Consider the following 21819-nt stretch of genomic DNA (forward strand, 5'->3'; position numbering starts at 1 on the left):
GGGGACACACCATTTTCCACGTAATAAAAGTAGTGGGGATGAACTATTTAGGTATATAGGATATGACGATGAATAAGCCGTCATCTTAACCTTAGGCATATTCAAGACCATTGCTTTGCTTGGGGGTAATGATACTTTCAACATGCCAATATGCATTTTGGGTCATGTAAAACCATACATTCTCTAAGGCCTCCTTTGGTTTGGAGGAATTCCATAGGATATGATTTTTATAGGAAAAAAAATCCTTTGGAGCCCTTTGGTTTGTAGGAATAGAATCCTATTCCTATGAAGGAATTCTTTCTATCCTTCACATTTCATAGAAAAATAAATATTAACCTGGACTCAATGAAAAAAATCCTATGATGTGAACCAAATAGCATCTCCTTCCCATTCCTATTCATAGGATCTCATTTTCTACAACGTTTCTATTCTTATGATTTTCCTACCTTACGAACCAAACGAGGCGTAAAGATTTCCATCTTAACCCCCTCCCTCCAGCATTTGTCTCTTGTGCTCCGCTTTTCATTGTAGCAACATATTATTAGATTTTAAGCTTGCCTCTTAGAACTATAGCGTTGCTGATATCACATCATTTCCTTTACATTATTAATGTAACCACGACAAACTGTTTGTGACACTCTATAAGTGATTTTTAAGTACCTATAACAAATTGTTCACGACACTCAATGAGTAATTTTGAAGGAGAAGAGAGGGTTCCATGACCATTGCCACATAAAACAAGAGACAACTATGAACACCACATACTCAATGAGTGATTTTGAAGGAGAAGAGAAGGATTCCACGATCACTGCCACATGAAACCAGCGACCACTATGAAGACCACATATGGACAAAATCGTCCAAGTTGTTCATATCGATGAAAGCCGGGCTCAAAGTCATGCTGGGGGGTTAATTCAACTATATCAAAAAGGAAGAGCTGAAGTAAATAAAAAAAAAGTTACTAAGAAAGTCAAATAATCTGCAACAAGGAGGCTTGCTGCGGATGTGTATGGCCTAAAGAAACTCAGCATATTTGCTTTGTAAAATAAAACCAGCAAAAACACAACAAGAAAAAAAGATCTAACTTTAGCTTCTGTGGCCGGACGACCACAATTCCCCGCCACCCCTTCCGATCTCCTAACGCTCCCGCTCCCACCGTCCCCGCGCGCTCTCCCACCACTCGCCACCCCGATCCTCCTCCTCCGCCCCTCCCCTCTCCCGTCCAGGCGCCGGCGGCCGGAGAGATGGGGCCTCCTCCGAAGAAGCTGGTCTACAGCTTCGTGGGGCGCGGCACCACGGTGCTGGCCGACCACGCCGAGGCCTCCGGCAACTTCGCCTCCGTCGCCGCGCAGTGCCTCCAGAAGCTCCCGCCCAACAACAACCGGCTCAGCTACAACTGCGACGGCCACACCTTCAACTACCACATCCACGATGGATTCAGTAATGCCCCACTCCCCAACCCACCTGATCCGTCGTCTTCCCATCCAGTTGTATGATTCGTGCGTGCGTTCACGTATTCTCGATCGCTGGTTGCGCTGGCGATCTGGCATTGGCTTGATTGCTGACCTTCTCGGTTTAATATGTTACATGTCTTCAGCAATGTCCACATTTCACATGGTGAATTGGGGGTGGAGAATCAATGCAACTTTGTTGGCTTGATGCTTACTAGGTGAACTGGCTTTGTTAAGATCTAGGCAGATCTAAGTGTGCCTCTACATAATTTGGAACCATCAAGGCACTTCTTTCGCGGAAAGCAATAAATGCCGGAGACCTCCTTTTCTTGTTTGGTACCCCCTCCGTCCCATTTTTGCAAAACAGTCTTACATTGTGAGACGGAGGGAGTACTTTGATCGGAATGGATTTTCATTCTTGTTATGTAATTATGGATAGCATGATGATGGAAAATGTGATACCTGACTTGCTTGCCTTGTCTGATTTGATAAATGTGGCATTCATGTTTTTGGTTGAGGACATGGTTATCATATAATGTTGTGATGAGTAGGGTGGTTACTGCCGTGGTAATTTTTTTCAGTGTCGTGTCATTAACAATTTTAGACACTTTTTTTTTCCTTGACATAATGTACGGGGTTCCCTTTGAAGCCATTTATATTGGAATCGCACACAAGAAATTAAAATTTCACCAAATTCTCATACATCAGTTTTCCAGAATGACGTGTATCCCTATAAAGTATTCTGATACTTTAGAAGTATATCTTCCTGTTGATAACTCACTGCATTCTGCTTTTCGGCTTTGTTGTTCAATAGTAGTAGAGATAAAATTGTGAGTGTAGGACACTTATGTACGAGTCAAGCAGATTCAGTCAGTTTTTTATGTGACCGTGCATTTGATTTTCAGCATATTGTGTTGTTGCTACCGAGTCTGCTGGTCGGCAACTTCCAATCGGCTTCATTGAGAGGGTTAAGGAGGATTTCGCCAAGAAATACAGCGGAGGAAAAGCCAAAACCGCTGGTCCCAATAGCCTCAAACGAGAATTTGGGTACTTCCCGTGATATCTGTGCACACATATTTCGAAATTCCAGCAAGTCTCGTCTTATCATATAATGCGAATTTGAATACCGAATCATTACAATACATGGGTGTTAGCTACTTTATATGAGCATGCATGGTTCAGAAATAAATAAATAAATATAAACAGTGTGAGTTACTATTACAGTGGATGTCTTTTTCCAGGCCTAAGCTTAAAGAACACATGAAGTACTGTGACCTGCACCCTGAGGAAATTGACAAGCTTGCAAAGGTGAAGGCTCAGGTTTCAGAGGTGAAAGGAGTAATGATGCAAAACATCGAAAAGGTGCACGTCTATTCTCCTTTCAATCTGATAGTGATCCCTGTCGGCTATCGGGGCATTTCTGAAGCTTCGGCGTGTTTGCTTTTTTCCTTGCAACCTGTAACCCAACCACTGGTACATCAGGTACTAGATCGTGGTGAGAAAATCGAACTGCTTGTCGATAAGACCGAGGATCTCCGCTCACAGGTATCATATTCTCACACACACCGCGATTCGATCTTTTCATTCCTCTGTCACCATCCTCAGCGCATGAGACATGGGGACATCGACCTGTTCCTATTTGCCTGCCTGCAGGCACAAGATTTCAAGAAGCAAGGAACAAAGATACGGCAGAAGATGTGGTGGGAGAACATGAAGATAAAGCTCATCGCTTTTGGCATCATTGTCTTGCTGATCCTCTGCATCATCTTGACAGTTTGCCGCGACTTCAAATGCTGGTGATGTGACTGGAGAGTGCACTGCTCATCTCACCCCACTGTTTTAACTACTGCTATAGCCTTCAGTTTGACGTCGCATTGTCGAAGAGAAGAAAGAAATGCAGGAAAGGAAATAAGGGGGAAATTGAAGGGCATGCTGCTACAACATATGTAGAGAGCGCTGTTTCCGAGAAAACAATCACATAGAGAGTGCAATCACCATCAACAGCGTCGTGATGCTAGAATCTGTCAGTGATATTATAGTTTCCGCTGATCGCATTCTTTAATTTAGTTATATATACGTATCTAGGTCCCAAGGCTCGCAATATATAAGAGAGTCAATGCCCAAATATTTATTTTGCATTGTTGTAATTAGTAATGTTGTGATTCAGATGAGGTACTTTTGCTGCAATTCCGTACAGAGATATGGTCTTCCTGAACATGCTTCTGTGTTCATGGCTCTTAAACTAGCTTAGAGCATCTTACTTTTTTTAGGAAGCTGCATTAGAATATCTTAACTCTATCCATACACTTCCTTGGTCCAACATACACTGAGCTGCTCCTTGTGAAATTACTGTCATTTCCCCGCAATCCTAGGTCAACACCACCTTTAGTGCCTGTGTAGCGTTGCTGGAGTGCGGTGGCTCCATGGAGTATGGGATTTTCAACGGTAATTCAAAAGGCAGATTTATAGGTTTCAGAAAAAGTTGAAATTTTAACCCACATTTGCATGTAGATGTGCTCTACATATCTTTACAGTTATGCTTCAATTTTTAAGATAAAACAAATGTGGTTCTATGAGAGTATATCCATTATAGAACCATTTATTTGTTTCCGTTTTGGTCTTACCTACAAATAAAAATATTTCTTCGTAAATGTTTTCAGGCGCCCGAGAGCACATATATGTATTTGTGACAAAATTAGAATTTTTAACTCCCAAGTTTGTTCAAAAAAAGGGCAAAGCTATGGGTTGGCCAGGCGGAAATAAATCCAGATCGTCCAATTAGACTTAAGATCGTGATCTTCAGCGCAATTGACATTCCAGCATACCCCACCCCTCCCCCCTTCCCCCACGCAACATTTGTTATGTATGTTTGCAACATCGCCACATCATTTTACTCGTGATATGAATAAGAATATCTACAACCGGACCCCTCATATCCTCCCCAAGCCTTTGGGCCCGGTCACTGCACAGAACAAGAGAGAGAGAAAGAAAAAAGGCACCCGATCAGCCCCCCCCCCCCGGCTGTCCTCAGATATTTGGGTTTTCTGCAAATCCCCATAAACAATCCATATATGGGGATGTTCGGGCGTGTCCGGACAGTCCTCCATGTAGGATGCGGCCCATCCCAGATCACCTTCTCTCTCTCTCTCACACACACACAGACACATGCCAACCAGATAATTTGGGGACATGGTTGCATGCATGCACAAATGGGGGTCTGAAACGAACAAACTTGGACACTGATCGGATGCGTCCGCAGACGTTTGAGCGACCAATTTTGCCCATTATGGTTGTAGATACCCTAATAGGGTAAAAGAACGTCACGACATTTGAAACACACCCAAGCAACACATTCTTATGTGTATGCAACAAATCTCAATTGGCTGAAGCAAAATCTCTGAAAAGAATCGTCGCCAAATGCATCATGTAAACCAATGTTTGTACCATGTGAAAACGGTTGTATCATGAAAGCAAACATTTGTAGCAATATCACAACATGTTGACCGTATGGTTGCAACAAAATGTACACGGGCAACATCGTAAAAGTGCAAAATCACTAATCTTGCACCGTCAACATTTGGGTCCCTCGTCTCACCGCCTTGAGATTGCAGTGGAAAATCTGGCTTGTTGAAACATAGGTATTGCCATATCTGGTGAGTGAACTCATTCCCCCTCACCCCTCCATCCCACTTGATTGAGCTGGAGGCGATAAAACATCTGGATCCAAGCTCCAACTTAACCTCCGGTTTGAGAAATGATGAGAGGCGGGGGAGTCACCTAGCGCCGTCCATGGTGGTCATGAACTAATGATAGGAGCCACTGGCCTCACAGGGGGGTCCCATGGGAGAGGAGGAACTCATAAGAGAGGGGTTGGGGAAAAGAGACATTGTTTGGGGGAGAAGAAAAGATAATGTTGCACTATACCCACATGCAGGGCCGGCCCTGAGGGGGGGCAGGGGGGCGGCCGCCCCGGGCCCCCGAAATCCAGGGGCCCCCTGTTGGAAATATGCCCTAGAGGCAATAATAAAATGGTTATTATTATATTTCCTTGTTCATGATAATTGTCTACTGTTCATGCTATAATTGTGTTATCCGGAAATCGTAATACATGCGTGAATACATAGACCACAACATGTCCCTAGTGAGCCTCTAGTTGACTAGCTCGTTGATCAACAGATAGTCATGGTTTCCTGACTATGGACATTGGATGTCATTGATAACGGGATCACATCATTAGGAGAATGATGTGATGGACAAGACCCAATCCTAAGCATAGCACAAGATCGTGTAGTTCGTTTGCTAGAGCTTTTCCAAATGACAAGTACAATTTCCTTAGACCATGAGATTGTGCAACTCCCGGATACCATAGGAGTGCTTTGGGTGTGCCAAACGTCACAACGTAACTGGGTGGCTATAAAGGTGCACTATGGGTATCTCCGAAAGTGTCTGTTGGGTTGGCACGAATCGAGACTGGGATTTGTCATTCCGTATGACGGAGAGGTATCTCTGGGCCCACTCGGTAATGCATCATCATAATGAGCTCAATGTGACCAACTGTTTGGTCACGGGATCATGCATTACGGTACGAGTAAAGTGACTTACCGGTAACGAGATTGAACAAGGTATTGGGATACCGACGATCGAATCTCGGGCAAGTAACGATTGACAAAGGGAATTGTATACGGGATTGATTGAATCCTCGACATCGTGGTTCATCCGATGAGATCATCGTGGAGCATGTGGGAGCCAACATGGGTATCCAGATCCCGCTGTTGGTTATTGACCGGAGAAATGTCTCGGTCATGTCTACATGTCTCCCGAACCCGTAGGGTCTACACACTTAAGGTTCGGTGACGCTAGAGTTGTAGAGATATTAGTATGCGGTTAACCGAAAGTTGTTCGGAGTCCCGGATGAGATCCCGGATGTCACGAGGAGTTCCGGAATGGTCCGGAGGTAAAGATTTATATATGGGAAGTCCTATTTTGGCCACCGGAAAATGTTCGGGATTTTTCGGTATTGTACCGGGAAGGTTCTAGAAGGTTCCGAAGTGGGGCCCACCTGCATGGGGGGACCCACATGAACGTGGGTAGTTGGGGCAAGGCCCCACACCCCTGGTCAAGGCGCACCAAGATCCCACCTTAGAAAGAATAAGATCATATCCCGAAGGGATAAGATCAAGATCCCTAAAAAAGGGGATAACAATCGGTGGGGAAGGGAAATGATGGGATTTCTTTCCCCCACCTTTACCAACGCCCCAATGGACTTGTAGGGCAAGAAACCAGCCCCCTCCACCCCTATATATAGTGGGGAGGCGCATGGGAGCAGCACCCCAAGCCATGGCGCCTCCCTCCCTCCCGTGACACCTCTTCCTCCCCGCTTGCGCTTGGCGAAGCCCTGCCGGGATCCCGCTACTTCCACCACCACACCGTCGTGCTGCTGGATCTCCATCAACTTCTCCTTCCCCCTTGCTGGATCAAGAAGGAGGAGACGTCCCGCTCCGTACGTGTGTTGAACGCGGAGGTGCCATCCGTTCGGCGCTAGGATCATCGGTGATTTGGATCACGACGAGTACGACTCCATCAACCCCGTTCTCTTGAACGCTTCCGCTCGCGATCTACAAGGGTATGTAGATGCACTCTTTTCCCTCTCGTTGCTAGAAGACTCCATAGATTGTTCTTGGTGATGCGTAGAAATTTTTTAATTTCTGCAACGATCTCCAACACCCCCTCCCAGACTTGCGGTACACAGGAGGCCCATATCATCTCCCGAAAAGAAATTAGCGCTAATAAACGACAGAGGTAGCAGCCTAGGCAACTACGTGAAAGAAAAAGGCAAGTAGGCAATTAGTAATTTACTGCTTTCTTCTTTCGAAACGAAATTAGCTCAAGTTGATTAGCCCCACATTGATGTACGCACGCAATTATGGGGTAACTCTTGAGACGTGAGATTGCATCCCTAATCCAGTCATCCACTACCCTATTCTCTGTTCCCCCGACCCAACCTCAGATCACAAGTCGCAGGCCGCCGGCAGCTCGAGTAGCTGGACGCGGCCATGCAAGACTCGCACACACATCGCCATGCCATGGCAATTGACAGCGCCGAGTGCGTCCGTTATCCACTTTCCAGGCGCTGGGAGTATTATCGCCGAGTGCCTCCCGCCTGACGTCCACATCGTTGCTGAGCGCCTACTCACGGACGCCAATGCAATTGGTCTGAGGTATATCATTCATACTATTCCCTGAGTATTTATGTTGCTGATTAAGTAAAATATATTTTTGCTGATAGCTGATTAACTAATTTACCTTCACATATATGATGCATATCTTCCATTGCTAAATGATTTACGCATCTATAAAAATTGTTGGATAAAACTTATACCGACCTATCATAAGTGACTTTGTATCAAGAATTATTTTAAGAGACTCGATCTTATGTATCTATTTATGTACTTTTCCTTTGCTTAGTCGTTCCGTAGCCGAGTTATTCAGATGTTTCTCAAGATCGACTGATGTTTAACGTTTGGAGTTTTTGTTTGTGCATATGTTTGTCGCCTATAGAAGAACGAGTGATCTCTTGCCATGCGAATCATGGCCTTACCACTAGGTCCCTCATGGCCAGCGGGATTTTCGAAGAAACTTTTAGGATAATATATAAAAAGTATTGAACATAAATATCAAAATTGGTTGCATTAAAATAATATTGGTTATATAGGGGGCCCCTAAATTTTTGTCTTGCCCTGGCCCCCAAAATCTCAGGACCGGCCCTGCCCACATGACACGTCAGCATGGATGATTGGGTCGGGTGAATAGAATCATTTACCAAAAATATATTCATGCGTACACATAAAAGGGGTGGTAGTATATATATGTACATATACACTGAAATTGTTGTACACATGAAACCGCCAAAAAGAACTTGTACACAGCACATGCAACACATCTACATACATGAGCACCAACATAGAACATATGTCACATTGATTAACACGTACGCTTCACACCATTCTGATCAAGCTACTGCAGTACTGCACACACACACACAACTTCTATTGAGTTCTCACGAGCTTCACAATATTCTGGTGAAGCTACTGCACACTCACAGCTTCTATTGAGTTCTCATGAGCTTCTAGAGCTAGCAAGCCATCTGCTCCCTGCCGAACGGTGTGATCTCCTCGAACACGGGCAGCCTCCGGTGGCTCTTCCTGTACGGCGCGGCCCACTGCCTGGCCACCATGTCCAGTAGCTCCGCCATCTCGTCGGCCTCGACGGCGTCCTCCTCCCCGGCCTCCTTCTCGCCGCCGCCCGTCTCCGCCCTGATCCGCTCCAGCAGCTCCTCCGCCTTCCTCACGACCTTCCCGCCGCCGTGCTCCCTCTCCCTCCCGTCGCGGAACGCGCCGGCGACCACGTCGGCGAGCACCCCCTCGGCGTCCCCTAGCCGCCCCTGCTCCATGAGGCACAGCGCGAGGTTGCAGGCCTTGTTGGCGTCGGGCTCCACCATCTGCGCCTTGCGGTACACGGCCTCGGCCGCCATGAAGTTGCGCTGCTGCATGTAGGCCCACGCGAGGTTGCCCAGCACCCGGGACGTCTCCTGCTGGACGGAGACGTGGATCTTGCGGCCGTGGGAGCGGGCGCGCTTGGTGGCCTTGCCGGCGGGGAAGGCCTGGCCGTGGTAGATCCGGCGGAGCTTGTGCTTGAGCAGCTCGATCTCCTCCTTGGTGCGCCCGCTGGCCTTGTAGAGGTCGAGCAGGATGTTGTCCAGGGACTCCTGCGACTGCTTCCCCGGGCAGAGGTGGCGCAGCGACCGGATGGCGTCCACGGCGTCGTCCAGGTAACCGCGCTGCTTCATCACCACCGCCATGTCCTTGAGCGCGCTGTCCACCTTGTCCCCCGTCTCGATCGCCTTCCAAAACCACGCGATCGAAGCGTCCAAGTCCTTCTCCACTAGCTGATGAACCAGTTTATTAGAAACAGTCGTTAATTATAGATCATTTCCCGCTCATGTACAAGTCCATACATACTACTATTATTTGTTAAACCCTCCAGTCACAGAATTTTGTTACTACACTATACAAGTGTAACTTCAAAATTTTGACTTTGGATAAACAAACTGTGCCTTCTAAATCCGACCGAAGGGAGTAATTATTTCTCGTTACATGGAACTCTTGTAGTTAGTTTATGATCTGATGAAATCGGCGCATGCTTGAAGAATGACGAAAAGTGATCACCAGCTAAATTTTAGGACATCTCTTTTGCCGTACGTACTTTGTATTTCAAATGGAACATCACTTTCTTTTAATCGGATCCATTGCTCCGCCTCATAGTGTGAAGTGTTTCTCGTATATACGAGGGCTGGCTACTAGTCATAAACGCAGATTTAAGACAATGATTGTGTCCGTTTAGAAATGATGTTGTTTTTAACGATCAACGGGCAGCCGATCTTCTATATGCACGGGTCGTTCTCTTCTACTCCACCAGGGACGGCGGACTATCTACCCTCTTTCCCGGTGAGACCACAGGTACCCTCTCCCTCCGTCTGTCATTCCGATGACGTGAGGGGGCAGTGACCCTTGGTCTTTGGTCCGGTGGTAGTAGGGTTAGGAATAAAGTTAGGTTTTATCTCCAGTCGGGGGTGGTGAGACGTTATGGCGTCATCGGCATGGAATAAGGTCTTGTCGTCTCGCCCTCGTTTCGGGGGTGCTTCTTCGTATGGTTGATTCATGATTTTATAGCATGTGACACCCTATCTTTATCTTTAGATGGAAAATATGTGTGATTATATGCTAGCACACCGGGTCATTTTCTCTCTGGATTCGCCCCTGAGGTGTCCCATGATCTAGTTCTTTGGGTCTGTTTTTTTTCACCAACAGGTTTGTCTCGGTGACGCTACAATGAGGATCAGATAACATGGCCATGCGTCTTGATCCTTCATCTCCCGTTCTAGCCGGCGAAGGTTGACCAGTCTCGGCCTTGTTGATGAGTGGGTGAGATTTGCATTCCGACTCCATCTGGCCGGAATTGGGGCTATAGGCCCTCTCCAGTGTTTTCCTGGCGCCTTTCGGTCTACATCGACCACTATATGGCAACTACTTCTACAAGATCATGAGTCTAAACAAGTTTGCTCCGCTGAGACGAATGCCTAGAGATGACAACGAGCTTTGCTCACGGCGTGCTACCGGTGGATACATGATGAAGAAGTATTTTTTTTAATTTATTTATTTAAGGATGCTTTTGTAATGGTATATTCTACTCCCTCTATCCGAAAAAACTTGTCCCTCAAATGGATGCATCTAGCATCAAATTAGTGCTAGATACATCCATTTGAGGGACAAGTTTGGGACAAGCTTTTTCGGATGGAGGGAGTACTTAATATATGGCCTTTGCCTTTTTGTACAAAAACTAAAAAGAAAGAAATGTTGTTTTCTCATTTCCTTGAAATGCTTTGCCACTCCACCTTGTGATGTAGATGCTGGAAGAGCTACTCTGGGTATTAATGATCTATGAAATGATGAGTGCAGAAACTGTCTTGCATGACGATCTGAACTACTCTAAACGAACAGTGTGGCCACCAGCCCATCCATTAGACCGGGTATATTGAATGAAATCTAACTAACTACTCCGTTTCTAAACAGAAAACGTTTCGGCAGCATTTAGGAAGCAGAGGTCGTATGTTCTAACTGAATAGTCTAACTATAACTAGCACTTCAATCCCATTACAGCCAATTAATCAAGTGTTTTCGAGGTGAGATAGATTCGATCCTTCCTGTCCGGAGGCCATCGTTCACATCCCCCATCGTCCAGAAAATGAATAGGAGTACATAGCTAAGTGCTTGGGTTTACCTGGTAGTGCTTGGCCCGTGCATACGGCCCCCCGCCGGAGGGGATCTTGAGCGCGACGTGCACCGCCGCTGCCGCCATCGCCGGCGCCCCCGTGCTCGGGGCCGGCTGAGCCAATCCGGCCTGAACCATCTCAACCTCCGCCTAGAAGTAGCAAGCTAGATAACTCCTTTTTTTTCTCTCTTAAAGGAGCTAGCTAGATACCTAATGACTTGCTTCCGTCGATGGCGCTCGCCGCTGATTCCTTTTCCGGCGGGAATCGATACCGTACGGCCGAGTCAGTCACGGTGTCGAGGCTGGCGGGGGAGCTGTCGCTGTAATATATAGCCCAGACGGCCGATCGGATGAATTTGGCCGACCGAACGGCGCACCTGGACGGGGATCCATCCAGGTTCGCTAGTGAATGGTTCAGTGGACTCGTTGGATGGAGCCTGCTTAGTCGGGCATGTTCATCCGACAGCGCCCAGTAGCTGGCGCCTGGTGATGGACAAAATCGGCCCCCTTCTCCTTAGCGTGACGGCACACGTGGCACTCACCGGGTTGGGCTATGGATGGCGCGTCTGCACGTCAAAACTACTACTCCCTTCCAAGTCATATTTTTGCTGAAATAAACGTATCTAAATGTTTTTTAAAGGATGTATCTAGATATATTTTAGTGCTAGATTCATTCGTTTGGGCGATAATTAATATGGATAGGATGATGTATAACTTCCTGGGCACACATAGATATGTTATCTTAAGTCCGCCACGTAATCTATAGATGACAATAAAAAAATGATATATTAGAGGTTATATTTCAGTGTTATTTTTAATAACAAGATACACATAAATATATAGTGATGGATATTGCAGCTAAGAGAACATCTCTTAATTAAGAGAAGGCAAGCATTTTCTTCATGTTTCTGTCTCCTCCACTTCTGTATTTAGCTTACGTGACATTCTTAAAATAGCATTATTGTATATACCCTAATTGTGTCAAGTTCATGGTTATTACCAGCCAAGCAATATTTTTCTTTGTAAGGGAAGCTCACATTTTCTTTATAAACTATCGGCTTGACTCACATTTTATCTTTATTTAAACTGTTTCTGAATCTACAACTGCAATACAAAAAAATGAAGATGTGTTTTCTTATAAAATTGATAAAAAAATATGCTAGCAGCGTGCCAAGCGATGTTACACTTGGGATGCTTAAACTTTATTGTGGACGTGATGACGCCAACGATGAAGAGATATCACTTCTTCAGGCGCACTTGGATGAAAAGTCGACTACGTTTGAGCACTGCAATACGAGAAAAAAAAAACATAATTTTGCGGAGAGGTTGAAAGAAAGAAAGGTGGTCTCATGAATTTGGTGCATTGAATGAGGACGTCTCCTTGTCTATATGCTTGCAACCCACACATTTGTGAACATCATGATAAACGACCACTAAGCCGCTAGAATAGACTACTAAATTGAGAGCTATATTATCCTCGGTGTCTGATTAGATTTAATCAAAATTCAACTCCTTGAATGCATTCTTGCGTGATAATTAGGAGGATCGCTTCTATTGTAGAGGTACATGTGCTACACATCTACTCCCTCCGGTCCTAAATATAAGTCCTTTTTAGAGATTTCAATACGAACCACATACTGAGCAAAATGAGTGAATCTACACTCTAAAACAAGTGTGTATACATCCGTATGTGGTCCGCATTGGAATCTCTAAAAAGACCTATATTTAGAAACGGAGGGAGTATTGTACTACATATTACGCAAGGTGTAATGCTACTAACACAAGCTGACAAGCGATAAAACTTTGTAGAGAAAGAAAGCTTATAAGTTATAAGTCGACCTTATAAACAAAGCGCTTAACAAACTAGAGGTAACAAATTAGTCTGAGATGTTGGCTTACAACAGGACAAACATATCATGAAAGAAAAAGATAAAACGAATGATACAATTTGTCAGAATAGGACGGGGTTGCAAAAATGTCCCACGGGTAGGAGGATTGCTCTCTTGCTCCTGCTCAAAGCGCCTTCACTTATGCTCCCATGCCGTAAATGAGGCAGTCCAAGTATTCCATGTCCTTCCTCCTGCTCAACGGTCGCAAATAGACAATGGCTTTTTTTAAACATTAGCAGTTTCCTAATAAAGATGTCCTCTGTTAGAGCTTTGTTCCTAATATTGCAGAGGGCCCACATTATCACGGCAAACTCCAGTCAAATGAGGGGTTGTTGTTGCCCAAAAATACCTTGAATGAGCATGGAAGATTTGGCGAAGGACGAGGGTGCTCACCCGCACGCAAGTGTATCCCATATAAAACTGCAAAAATTGTGCCATCACACAAGAGAAGAAATTTGATACTAATCCTAGGTTGATTAGGAATGACGCATAATTTGTCTCTCCCTGAGGCCATGGCGCTTTTGGACTTGGTCGCCAATTGGTAGCTTACCTCAGATCAGTTGCCATACACAGATTTTAATTTTAATGGGCACTCTGATATCTCCACAACTCCATGATTTCAAGCATACTTGGCCCTTGAGAGGGGTATAGGGTATAGGGGGTGATTGAAGAATTGCATGGACCTCTTCAATGTCGAGGACATGGAGAATCCTCCCCCTTCCTGGAGGCAAACTTGATGGAGCCGGGAAAACAGGTCGTCCATTGGCCAACCTCATGTGGGCCTAGTAAACAATAGAATGGGGGGCACTTGATCAAAGAAACCTGCAGGTAAGTATTGTCTAAATAATTGACGATGAAGAACCAACCAATGATTGGGTGGTTAGAAGGTCAGTGGTACCCTCAATCCACCAAAGATCAAACCCCGGGTTTGATGGTTTGATGTCTCTCATTAATGCGGGTTATTCTCTCAGTGAGAGGCGGCGTTTCTCTCGATAGCGAGACACTTGTGGTGGCTTCGTCAATATTCAAGCTCTACAACTTTGATTCGGTCTTCAGTAGGCGTTGTGTGAGTGCATGTGTGTGGTGGTGACAGTGTGTGCATCTACGTTGTAATCGGGGTTTCTGGAGATTTTTTTTCTTATGATATGCTTCGCAGAGAAATCCTTAGGATTAGTGATACTTTGAATTTGTTTGGTACTTAGGCTCAATCATGGTTAGATAGTTGAAACAATTCTAAAAATGCAAAACTAAGAAAAAGTGCAGACCTAAAACGTCCTAACTTATGGAACTCTAACAGAGAACGAATATATGAATCTGTAAAATTGACCATGTGCTCTGCATGCAAGTTGCAGAAATTTCACGAGATAAGGATTTTTTTTAGGAAATGGCTAAAAAGGTTTCAAAAATGTTAACTGGCGATCATTCGTGAGGGGTCCTATCCCAGCGAACGCTCTCTCTCTCTCTCTCTCTCCCTCCCACCCTCCCTCTCTCTCTCTCTCTCTCTCTCTCTCTCTCTCTCTCTCTCTCTTCCATCGGTTTCGTTGCACGAATCTTGGCGAAAGAGATAGGAGACACATCAGATTTTAAACTCATTCGCTGTGATACAAAACCCGACGAACATTATCCCATTCAAAACAATACCGCCCACCACATTGGCTAGTGTCATGAGACCTGGGCTCGAATCGTGGTCCCTCCTTGTTGTTCTCCTTTTGTTGGTAGATGACAAAATTTGTTTGTTTGTTTTTTTGCTTAGGTATAAGAAAATGCATGGCAACTTTTATAATTTTTTGAACTTTCTCACATGGCAAATTTAAACTTTTTTTTCTAATATTCACAAGTCAAGTTTGTTTTTGTACATGATAGTTTAATTATTAATAACATGTCATTTTTATTATTAAGATGATGACATTTGTATTATTAAGAGCATGGCAAACTTTTAGATTTTTAACTGTGACATGGCATTTTTATTGGTCCATGGCAAAAACAAAGAATAAATATTCTCACAAACATGGCATTTTTCTGCAGTGACATGGCACGAAACATCTCATGAACAAAATTCATTTAAAAAAAAGTAATCAAATGTGTCACTCGCAATTTTTTGAAAACTTTTTGTAGAGTAAAATTTTGTTTTTTGGGGATGGCAATTATCTAGAGGAATAGTCATTTTAGCTGCTGTTTTTATAATGGCAAAAAGTTGGATTTTTTTTGCAAAATAGTGATCAGGCTGGGAGGTGTACTATACTAGGCCCAGTTATTGCCACCTCCCTGAGAAAAGGCCGAAATAGTGCCTCCTCCCTGAGAAACGGCTGCCAGTTATTGCGGTGGAAAAGTTTATGTAAAGCACTAGTGCAAATTTCCACATCTTACTAATATATATATATATATTTATATTTACTAATAAATAATAATAATAATAATAATAAATACTATTAAAGCGAGGTGATATTTTTGGTTTCGTCCCGCTTCGTTTGGTCCCGATTCAATTAATTTTATCGTATGCTATTTGGTGTCGTTACTTACCCCATGTTTGGCCCAACGGAGGAAGCCCGCCTCACGTCACACTGTGGCCCAGGCCCGGACAGCTGGCTAATTATTATTATTTTTGCCGATTCGAGGGTTTGATCGCATTACCTGCTTGGTCCCGCTCAATTAATTTCACCTATACTATTTGGTTTCGTTACTTGCCACCCGTTTTAGCCTAACTCTGGGCAGCTTTATTCAACATCAAAGACCCCGGCAGTATCTGCCATGAGGCTAGTTACAAGAAAACTAGGGGTGATATCAAGCCAACAGTCTGTAACCTCCAAAGTGCTAGCTTGCCTTGGACAATGATGGGCAGGAAAGTTTGCTGACCTATGAACATGTTGAACTAAAAACGAAGAGAAACTAGAAGCGTGCTCCCCAATTTCGGTCAAGATAGGCACCACCACAGCTCGATGAACATGGCGCGAGTTCCAGGGATCAACGATCTCCATACAATCTGTCTCCATGACAACTCTATCATAGCCTCGAAGCTTTGCAAAAATGACTCCGTTTGATCCCATTACCTGCTTGGTCCCATTTCAATTAATTTCACTTTTACTATTTGATTTCATTATTACTTGCCACCTGTTTTGGCCCAACGGAGGAAGCCCACCTGACGGCGCACTGTGGCCCAGGCCTAGAGAGCTAGAAAAAAATAAAATTGCCGATGGGAGGGGTTTGATTCCATTATCTACTTGGTCCCGCTTTAATTAATTTCATGTATGCTATTTGGTTTCGTTACTTGCCATCCGTTTTAGCCCAACGGAGGAAGTCCACCTGACAGCGCACTGTGGCCAAGGCCCGGAGAGCTGGCAAAAAAAGTGAAATTGCCGATGGGAGGGTGTGATCCCATTACCTGCAAACCGGTCACGCGCAGTCTGTCGAATTGACCCAGCGCACGCATGTGATAGGAAGAGAGGATTCATTAAATATTAAATAAAAATCATGTGTTAAAAAATTTAAGTTCAGAAAAATGTTCCAACTTAATAAAAAGTTCAATTTTTTAAAAATGTCATTTTTTAAAAGTAGAGAATATTCATGTTTTCCGAAAGCAAAAAATAAATCGATCGTCAGTGGGAATTCGTTTCTCCTGCTGCAATGCACGAACATATTTGCTAGATAAACGTGTCACCTGATGCTGGAATTGCTAAATGGCAAGATATTGTTTTCTACTCTCTCATTGCAATGACCGGGCATGTTTGGTATATTACAAAAACATGCTCACAAAATCAAGGGTTTTGAATAATTTTTATTTAAGCCTTTTCATGAATTATTCAATAATAAGTCATTGTCTTAAAAGTAAGTTACAGAGCTGATATGAGAGGGTTGTTTTTTCTCTCTCTCTCTTTTTGCTAGTCTTATAGGAGTATAAAATTGAAGTGTACAAATTTATTCTACAAAACTGGTGAGCTCACATAGAAAAATTATTGTGAATTGGAATCCTACAAAAACTATCAAATTTCAATCCAAACAGACCCGACAAGCTAGATTCAGGAATCAATATGTCCGGTGGCCTTTGGAAGCGGTCAGGGTCTATCGTAGAGCGTCAAACTAGATTTCCAGCTGATTTTGCTAATTTGAGCAACCTGGATTGGGTCTATAGTTTTTACAGCACAGAAGCTTCAGTTTCTCTTCACCCAGGTCAGTAGGCTACAAATCCTTTCCCAGGCCAAACATCAATTTTATAGCATAGATTTATTTTTTTGCGGGTATATAGCATAGATAGATGGGAAGGAGATAGGAAGGGGGAAGCTGGGAAACAGATTAACTACTATTCAAAACTGCACTCTTAGATACAGTAAAGGTGTCCCAGGAACAACATAACATGCTTGTCAAAATCCCACAGAATGGAAGCAATGGTACAGATACCATTGGCGATTATAGCTAAAAACTGGGAAGCCTAGTCGATGGTTCACAATGAAACAGCACAAGGTTCGGTTCCGATTCACAGAACGCGTACCTTTTTCTCTCTTTTTTTTTGCAACAATACAGCACTATGTGACCTAATAGTTCTGGTTGCCCCGCCCGCGGCCAGGACCCATCCGACCACGGCCCCGCACGTAGCCCCTGCCGCCTGGGCCACCTGCACCTCGTCCACCGCGCTCGTATCCTGGACCTGTGATGGACAGATTCCACGATTGATTGTTTACAGACTTGTTATGCAAGAACAAGACAACCGAACCTGATACATGGTGCTGTATTGTTTAAAGACTTATTAAATCTACAAGCAAGCTCCAAACCTTTTGAATTAATGCCCAGGACAGCGATCATTTAAACTTGCATCCTTTCTCTAAAGCATATACAGTTATCGTTTCAATCATTGTTTCAAATACAAGTCCAGGCTTGGAAAATGATTACAGTACACATGTACATGGTCTAAATATATAACTTGAGATAAAGCAATAAGTAATGTGTGAAGAAATTATTCTTTGTTCACCAATATGTATAACTCATTTCCCAAATGTGTTTATCCCACAATGCTCATGTGACTGAGCAAGAAAAGAAAAAGGGAAATCAGATTAGCACTGAAATCTTATTATTGGTGATTAAAACCCTGTTGTATCGTCACCAATACTATTCACTGAAGTTTTGCCATAATGGAGGCATCAGTCAGCAGCAGAAATTATTGTTACTTAGATTTGTAACGAGATGGAGTAAATGCACAAGATAGGTGGTACCAACAGAAAGTTCAATTCATGCCTAAATAGACTGTATGTTGCTGCGATTGTACATACCACTGTATCCCCAGTTGCCTCTTCCTCGCCCACCGCCACCACGGCCTCTGTTCTGGTTGTAATTCCAGCCACCATTATCTGACGAGATAAAATGGTGAGAACACAGTTGTGTATGTATAATGTATACGAGATCTTCGGGGAAGACCCAAAAAAGCATCCAAAAACTAATCAACTGAAACAGTCGACACTATACTCCACTTCTGTAAGGATTAGATTATCATAAATACTTGTGATGGGCAAGCTTGAATAACAGTAAACAAAAAAAATCTATGATAGAACTTACCATATCCCCCATATCCACCTTGGTCATAACCATAACCCCCTCCATAGCCACCTTGGTTTTGGCTGTACCCTCCCTGGTTGCCATAACCTCCCTGGTTGCCATACCCACCTTGGTTGTGGCCGTATCCTCCATGATTGCCATACCCACCTTGGTTGTGGCCGTATCCTCCCTGGTTGCTATATCCACCATAACCTCCTTGGTTATTATCATACCCACCATAACCTCCACCATACCCTCCCCTACCACCCAAGCCCCTTCCTCTCCCTCTGCCTCTTCCACGTACATATGAATCTTCAATGCATATGGAACAAGTTAGTAATCAGTAACATAGACAAACTACATCTAGTGATTGTATGTTCACCTGTTTGAACTTGATTTTGTCTTGGCTGGTGCTGTTGTTGATATCGCTGAACTTGCTGGTACCTAGGTTTAAGTGGCTCTGCATGCAATGGAGCTTGATATCTACAAGATCACATAAAACTGTATATTATAATACACATGAAATCAAGGTAGAGCATCCTAGATGCTTCAAAATAAATCATGGGAAGGAAAACATGTCAAACATAATACCCGGGTGAATTTGTGTCAAGCTCCTTAGGCGACAAGGAGATCGAGATCATTGAAACATGACGAGTCATCTCCAATCTGCAACAAGATGACATATATAAAAACACTAACAAAGAGAGTGATCCAAGGAATCAGCAAGCAATATAGTTTTGCAATACTTAACGGTACAAGGCCTTCCTCAATGGGTTCCCATACATCAGTAATACTGACTGAACTGATTGTTGTATCTTGATGCAACCCAGGGATCCTTTTCTGTGATTAGATGGAGCTAGTCAATTTTAAGAAGTCTAAACGATGGTATCAAAAGAGAGCTAATAACAGACCAACCTTTATGATCTCAGTAATAGCCACTGTCTTGCTGATAGCTTGTCCCATGGCCTTCAACACAATTTCTTTCACCCGTTTTTCCTGATTTGAACAACTTATAAGATCCATATGCATACAAGCACATGTGATACGGGTGAGCTGTAATAGTTAGCTAAGTACAGATGGCACCACATATCACACAGTAATAAACTATACCCCCAGCAGAAGTGGCGTAGCAGGTCATGGTTGTAGAAGAACGGTGGAATTACCACATTGTTACATGATGCATCCTCCTTGATAGAAAGAAGGAATACATGGATGTGTGGCCCTTCTATGGATCAACGTTGAGAACTTTAGACTGAGTGGCACCCCCCAACTTTGAGACAATTGTTACAAAATAAACAGACTCCAGGAAGTGGTGCGATATCGCACCTACAACAAAAGAGGGCTATAACTTGCTGAAATGGCGATGACTAATAGCAAGTAGCAACCATGAAAATGCAAAACAGCAAAGCCTGCTGGCAGCATTACAGAAACAATATCAGCTAGGTGCATGCAAGGACCAGCAGGGAAACCAGTTTGACAAAACAAACGATAGACAGGGCATGAAAATCATTCATGTTTTGGCTTCAATCTCATTTCCTTTTAATGGCAATTGGCTCCACGATGAAGGGCTCACACCAAGAGAATAATACAAGCCTTTGCCAACATGATTGAAACTGTTATATATTCAGACTGATGACCCATGTACCAACCAACCAAATTCGAGAAGCTCAAGATTTCAGTGCATTCAGAGTAAACAACAACAAATGCCCATTCGCACTCGATAAAGGAACGCTTGAATTTATTGTATTTCAGATAACAAGAGTATATCGTAAAGCCTGTAACATCAAAGAGCCCACGGAAGGCCCTTAAATCTTCAGATTAGCTAGAGCTTTGATGTGGCCCTGCCCAATTAGCATACCAAAACTACCACCTGCCATCGAAGATAAGCAAAAAAACTAGCTCCCTGATCACTCAACCCAGTATGATAACATAATGCTATGTCCTCATTCCGTTGATCCATTACTCGCTAACTTAGATATTGCACAATATCCTTAACCAGATGGCATTCCTTTTTAAGATGGCATGGAAAATCATATCACACTGCAGCACCAAATCTCACAGAAAAAAATGCAAGCAAAACAAGATATCATTGCCGTATATATCAGTGGCAGGCCGATAATCAACGGACACGTTCGATGCTGTATGGGGTCAGGAAGTATATTCCGCCCAAATTTGCCATTTTAAGACGTGCCGCCACGAGATCTAACCGAGGATACGGCGCCTATTCAAGGCTGGCCCCTTGGGGCGCGATCCGCTGGCTACGGGGGTGGCGGCTGGTGCGGTACCTGGAGGAGGGAGGTGGCGTAGGTGACGTAGTTGCGGATGAGGCCCTGTGTGGTGATACGGATCTCGTTCTCGCTGATGGCGGCGGCCTCGGGCCGCGGCTTCTCGACCCGCTGGTACCGATCCATGGCTGGTTTCTCCGGCGGTGCTCCCGGTGGGCTGGCGGCGCGGCGGCGGCGTTGGTGTGTTGCGCTGCTGAAGGGGGGTGGGGAGGGGGAGTGGCGTGCTGGCAGTGAGAAAAACCCTAGAAATAGGGGAGATGGGAGTTAGGGTTTAACGGCATCCGTGGGTGGCGGCCGCACGGATGGATGGGCGATCTCGTGCCCGCAGGTACCTCTAGATTCGCACTTTTTGTTCTTTTTTTCTGACTTCCAAATATTGCTAAGATGTACGATCCGTATGGGCGAAATATCAAGGGCATCTCCGGATACTCAAACCTCCCGCAATTGTACAGACCGCGAAAACCATTCCTTCGTGACCTTCCACTACTTCATCTATCAAAATGATTAGGCAGATCTCGTTTTTTCTAGCATTAAACCTGCTCATGATCCTTTAACACAGAACTGTATCGGTCCACGGGACGGTCCGGACGTGTTTCTCCCGCAAATTGGAGACAAAAGTGGAGCGGGAGGGGGTTGCAGGAGTCCGGACCGATCCCAAACCCGTTTCTGACTGCCCTGGCCTACCAAAAACTCCCCCTCCAGTGCAAACTTTTCGTCCGGCGTCAGCTGCCCGCATTCATGCCACTGTAGAGCGCGCTGCTCCGCGTTGAAGGCGGCTCAGGGCGGACGCGACCTCTCATTGCCTCCGCCATAGAAACGGCGCGCCGGCCGAGGGGCGTCGCCCGC

The 21819-nt window shown here is 44.5% G+C and overlaps 3 protein-coding genes across 4 annotated transcripts; 1 reads left to right on the top strand and 2 right to left on the bottom strand.

Moving 5' to 3' along the window:
• The first annotated feature begins 1114 nt into the window (after positions 1 to 1114).
• Positions 1115 to 3666, top strand: LOC109758843 (putative vesicle-associated membrane protein 726). Its single transcript, XM_020317706.4, has 5 exons — positions 1115 to 1440; positions 2357 to 2498; positions 2693 to 2813; positions 2934 to 2996; positions 3105 to 3666. The coding sequence occupies exons 1-5, from the start codon at positions 1245 to 1247 to the stop codon at positions 3249 to 3251; spliced, it is 669 nt and encodes a 222-aa protein (XP_020173295.1). The 5' UTR covers positions 1115 to 1244; the 3' UTR covers positions 3252 to 3666.
• A 4600-nt stretch (positions 3667 to 8266) lies between these two features.
• On the bottom strand, positions 8267 to 11718 carry LOC109758841 (protein SULFUR DEFICIENCY-INDUCED 2). Its single transcript, XM_020317704.4, has 2 exons — positions 11289 to 11718; positions 8267 to 9396 (listed from the first exon to the last, which is right to left on the bottom strand). Exons 1-2 carry the CDS (start codon positions 11415 to 11417, stop codon positions 8584 to 8586), a joined length of 942 nt encoding a protein of 313 aa, XP_020173293.1. The 5' UTR covers positions 11418 to 11718; the 3' UTR covers positions 8267 to 8583.
• Positions 11719 to 17455: 5737 nt separating this feature from the next.
• Positions 17456 to 21233, bottom strand: LOC109758842 (uncharacterized). 2 transcript variants are annotated; one of them, XM_073496945.1, is made up of 9 exons: positions 20974 to 21233; positions 19604 to 19684; positions 19440 to 19528; positions 19280 to 19354; positions 19071 to 19171; positions 18844 to 19000; positions 18710 to 18786; positions 18427 to 18504; positions 17456 to 17807 (listed from the first exon to the last, which is right to left on the bottom strand). In XM_073496945.1, exons 1-9 carry the CDS (start codon positions 21097 to 21099, stop codon positions 17695 to 17697), a joined length of 897 nt encoding a protein of 298 aa, XP_073353046.1. In that variant the 5' UTR covers positions 21100 to 21233; the 3' UTR covers positions 17456 to 17694. The 2 variants fall into 2 exon arrangements, with proteins under 2 accessions (XP_073353046.1, XP_020173294.1); XM_020317705.3 differs by having other exon boundaries at positions 18710 to 19000.
• Between the last annotated feature and the right edge of the window lie 586 nt (positions 21234 to 21819).

This window comes from Aegilops tauschii, chromosome 4 (assembly GCF_002575655.3).
Source record: "Aegilops tauschii subsp. strangulata cultivar AL8/78 chromosome 4, Aet v6.0, whole genome shotgun sequence".
Lineage (NCBI taxonomy): Eukaryota > Viridiplantae > Streptophyta > Magnoliopsida > Poales > Poaceae > Aegilops > Aegilops tauschii.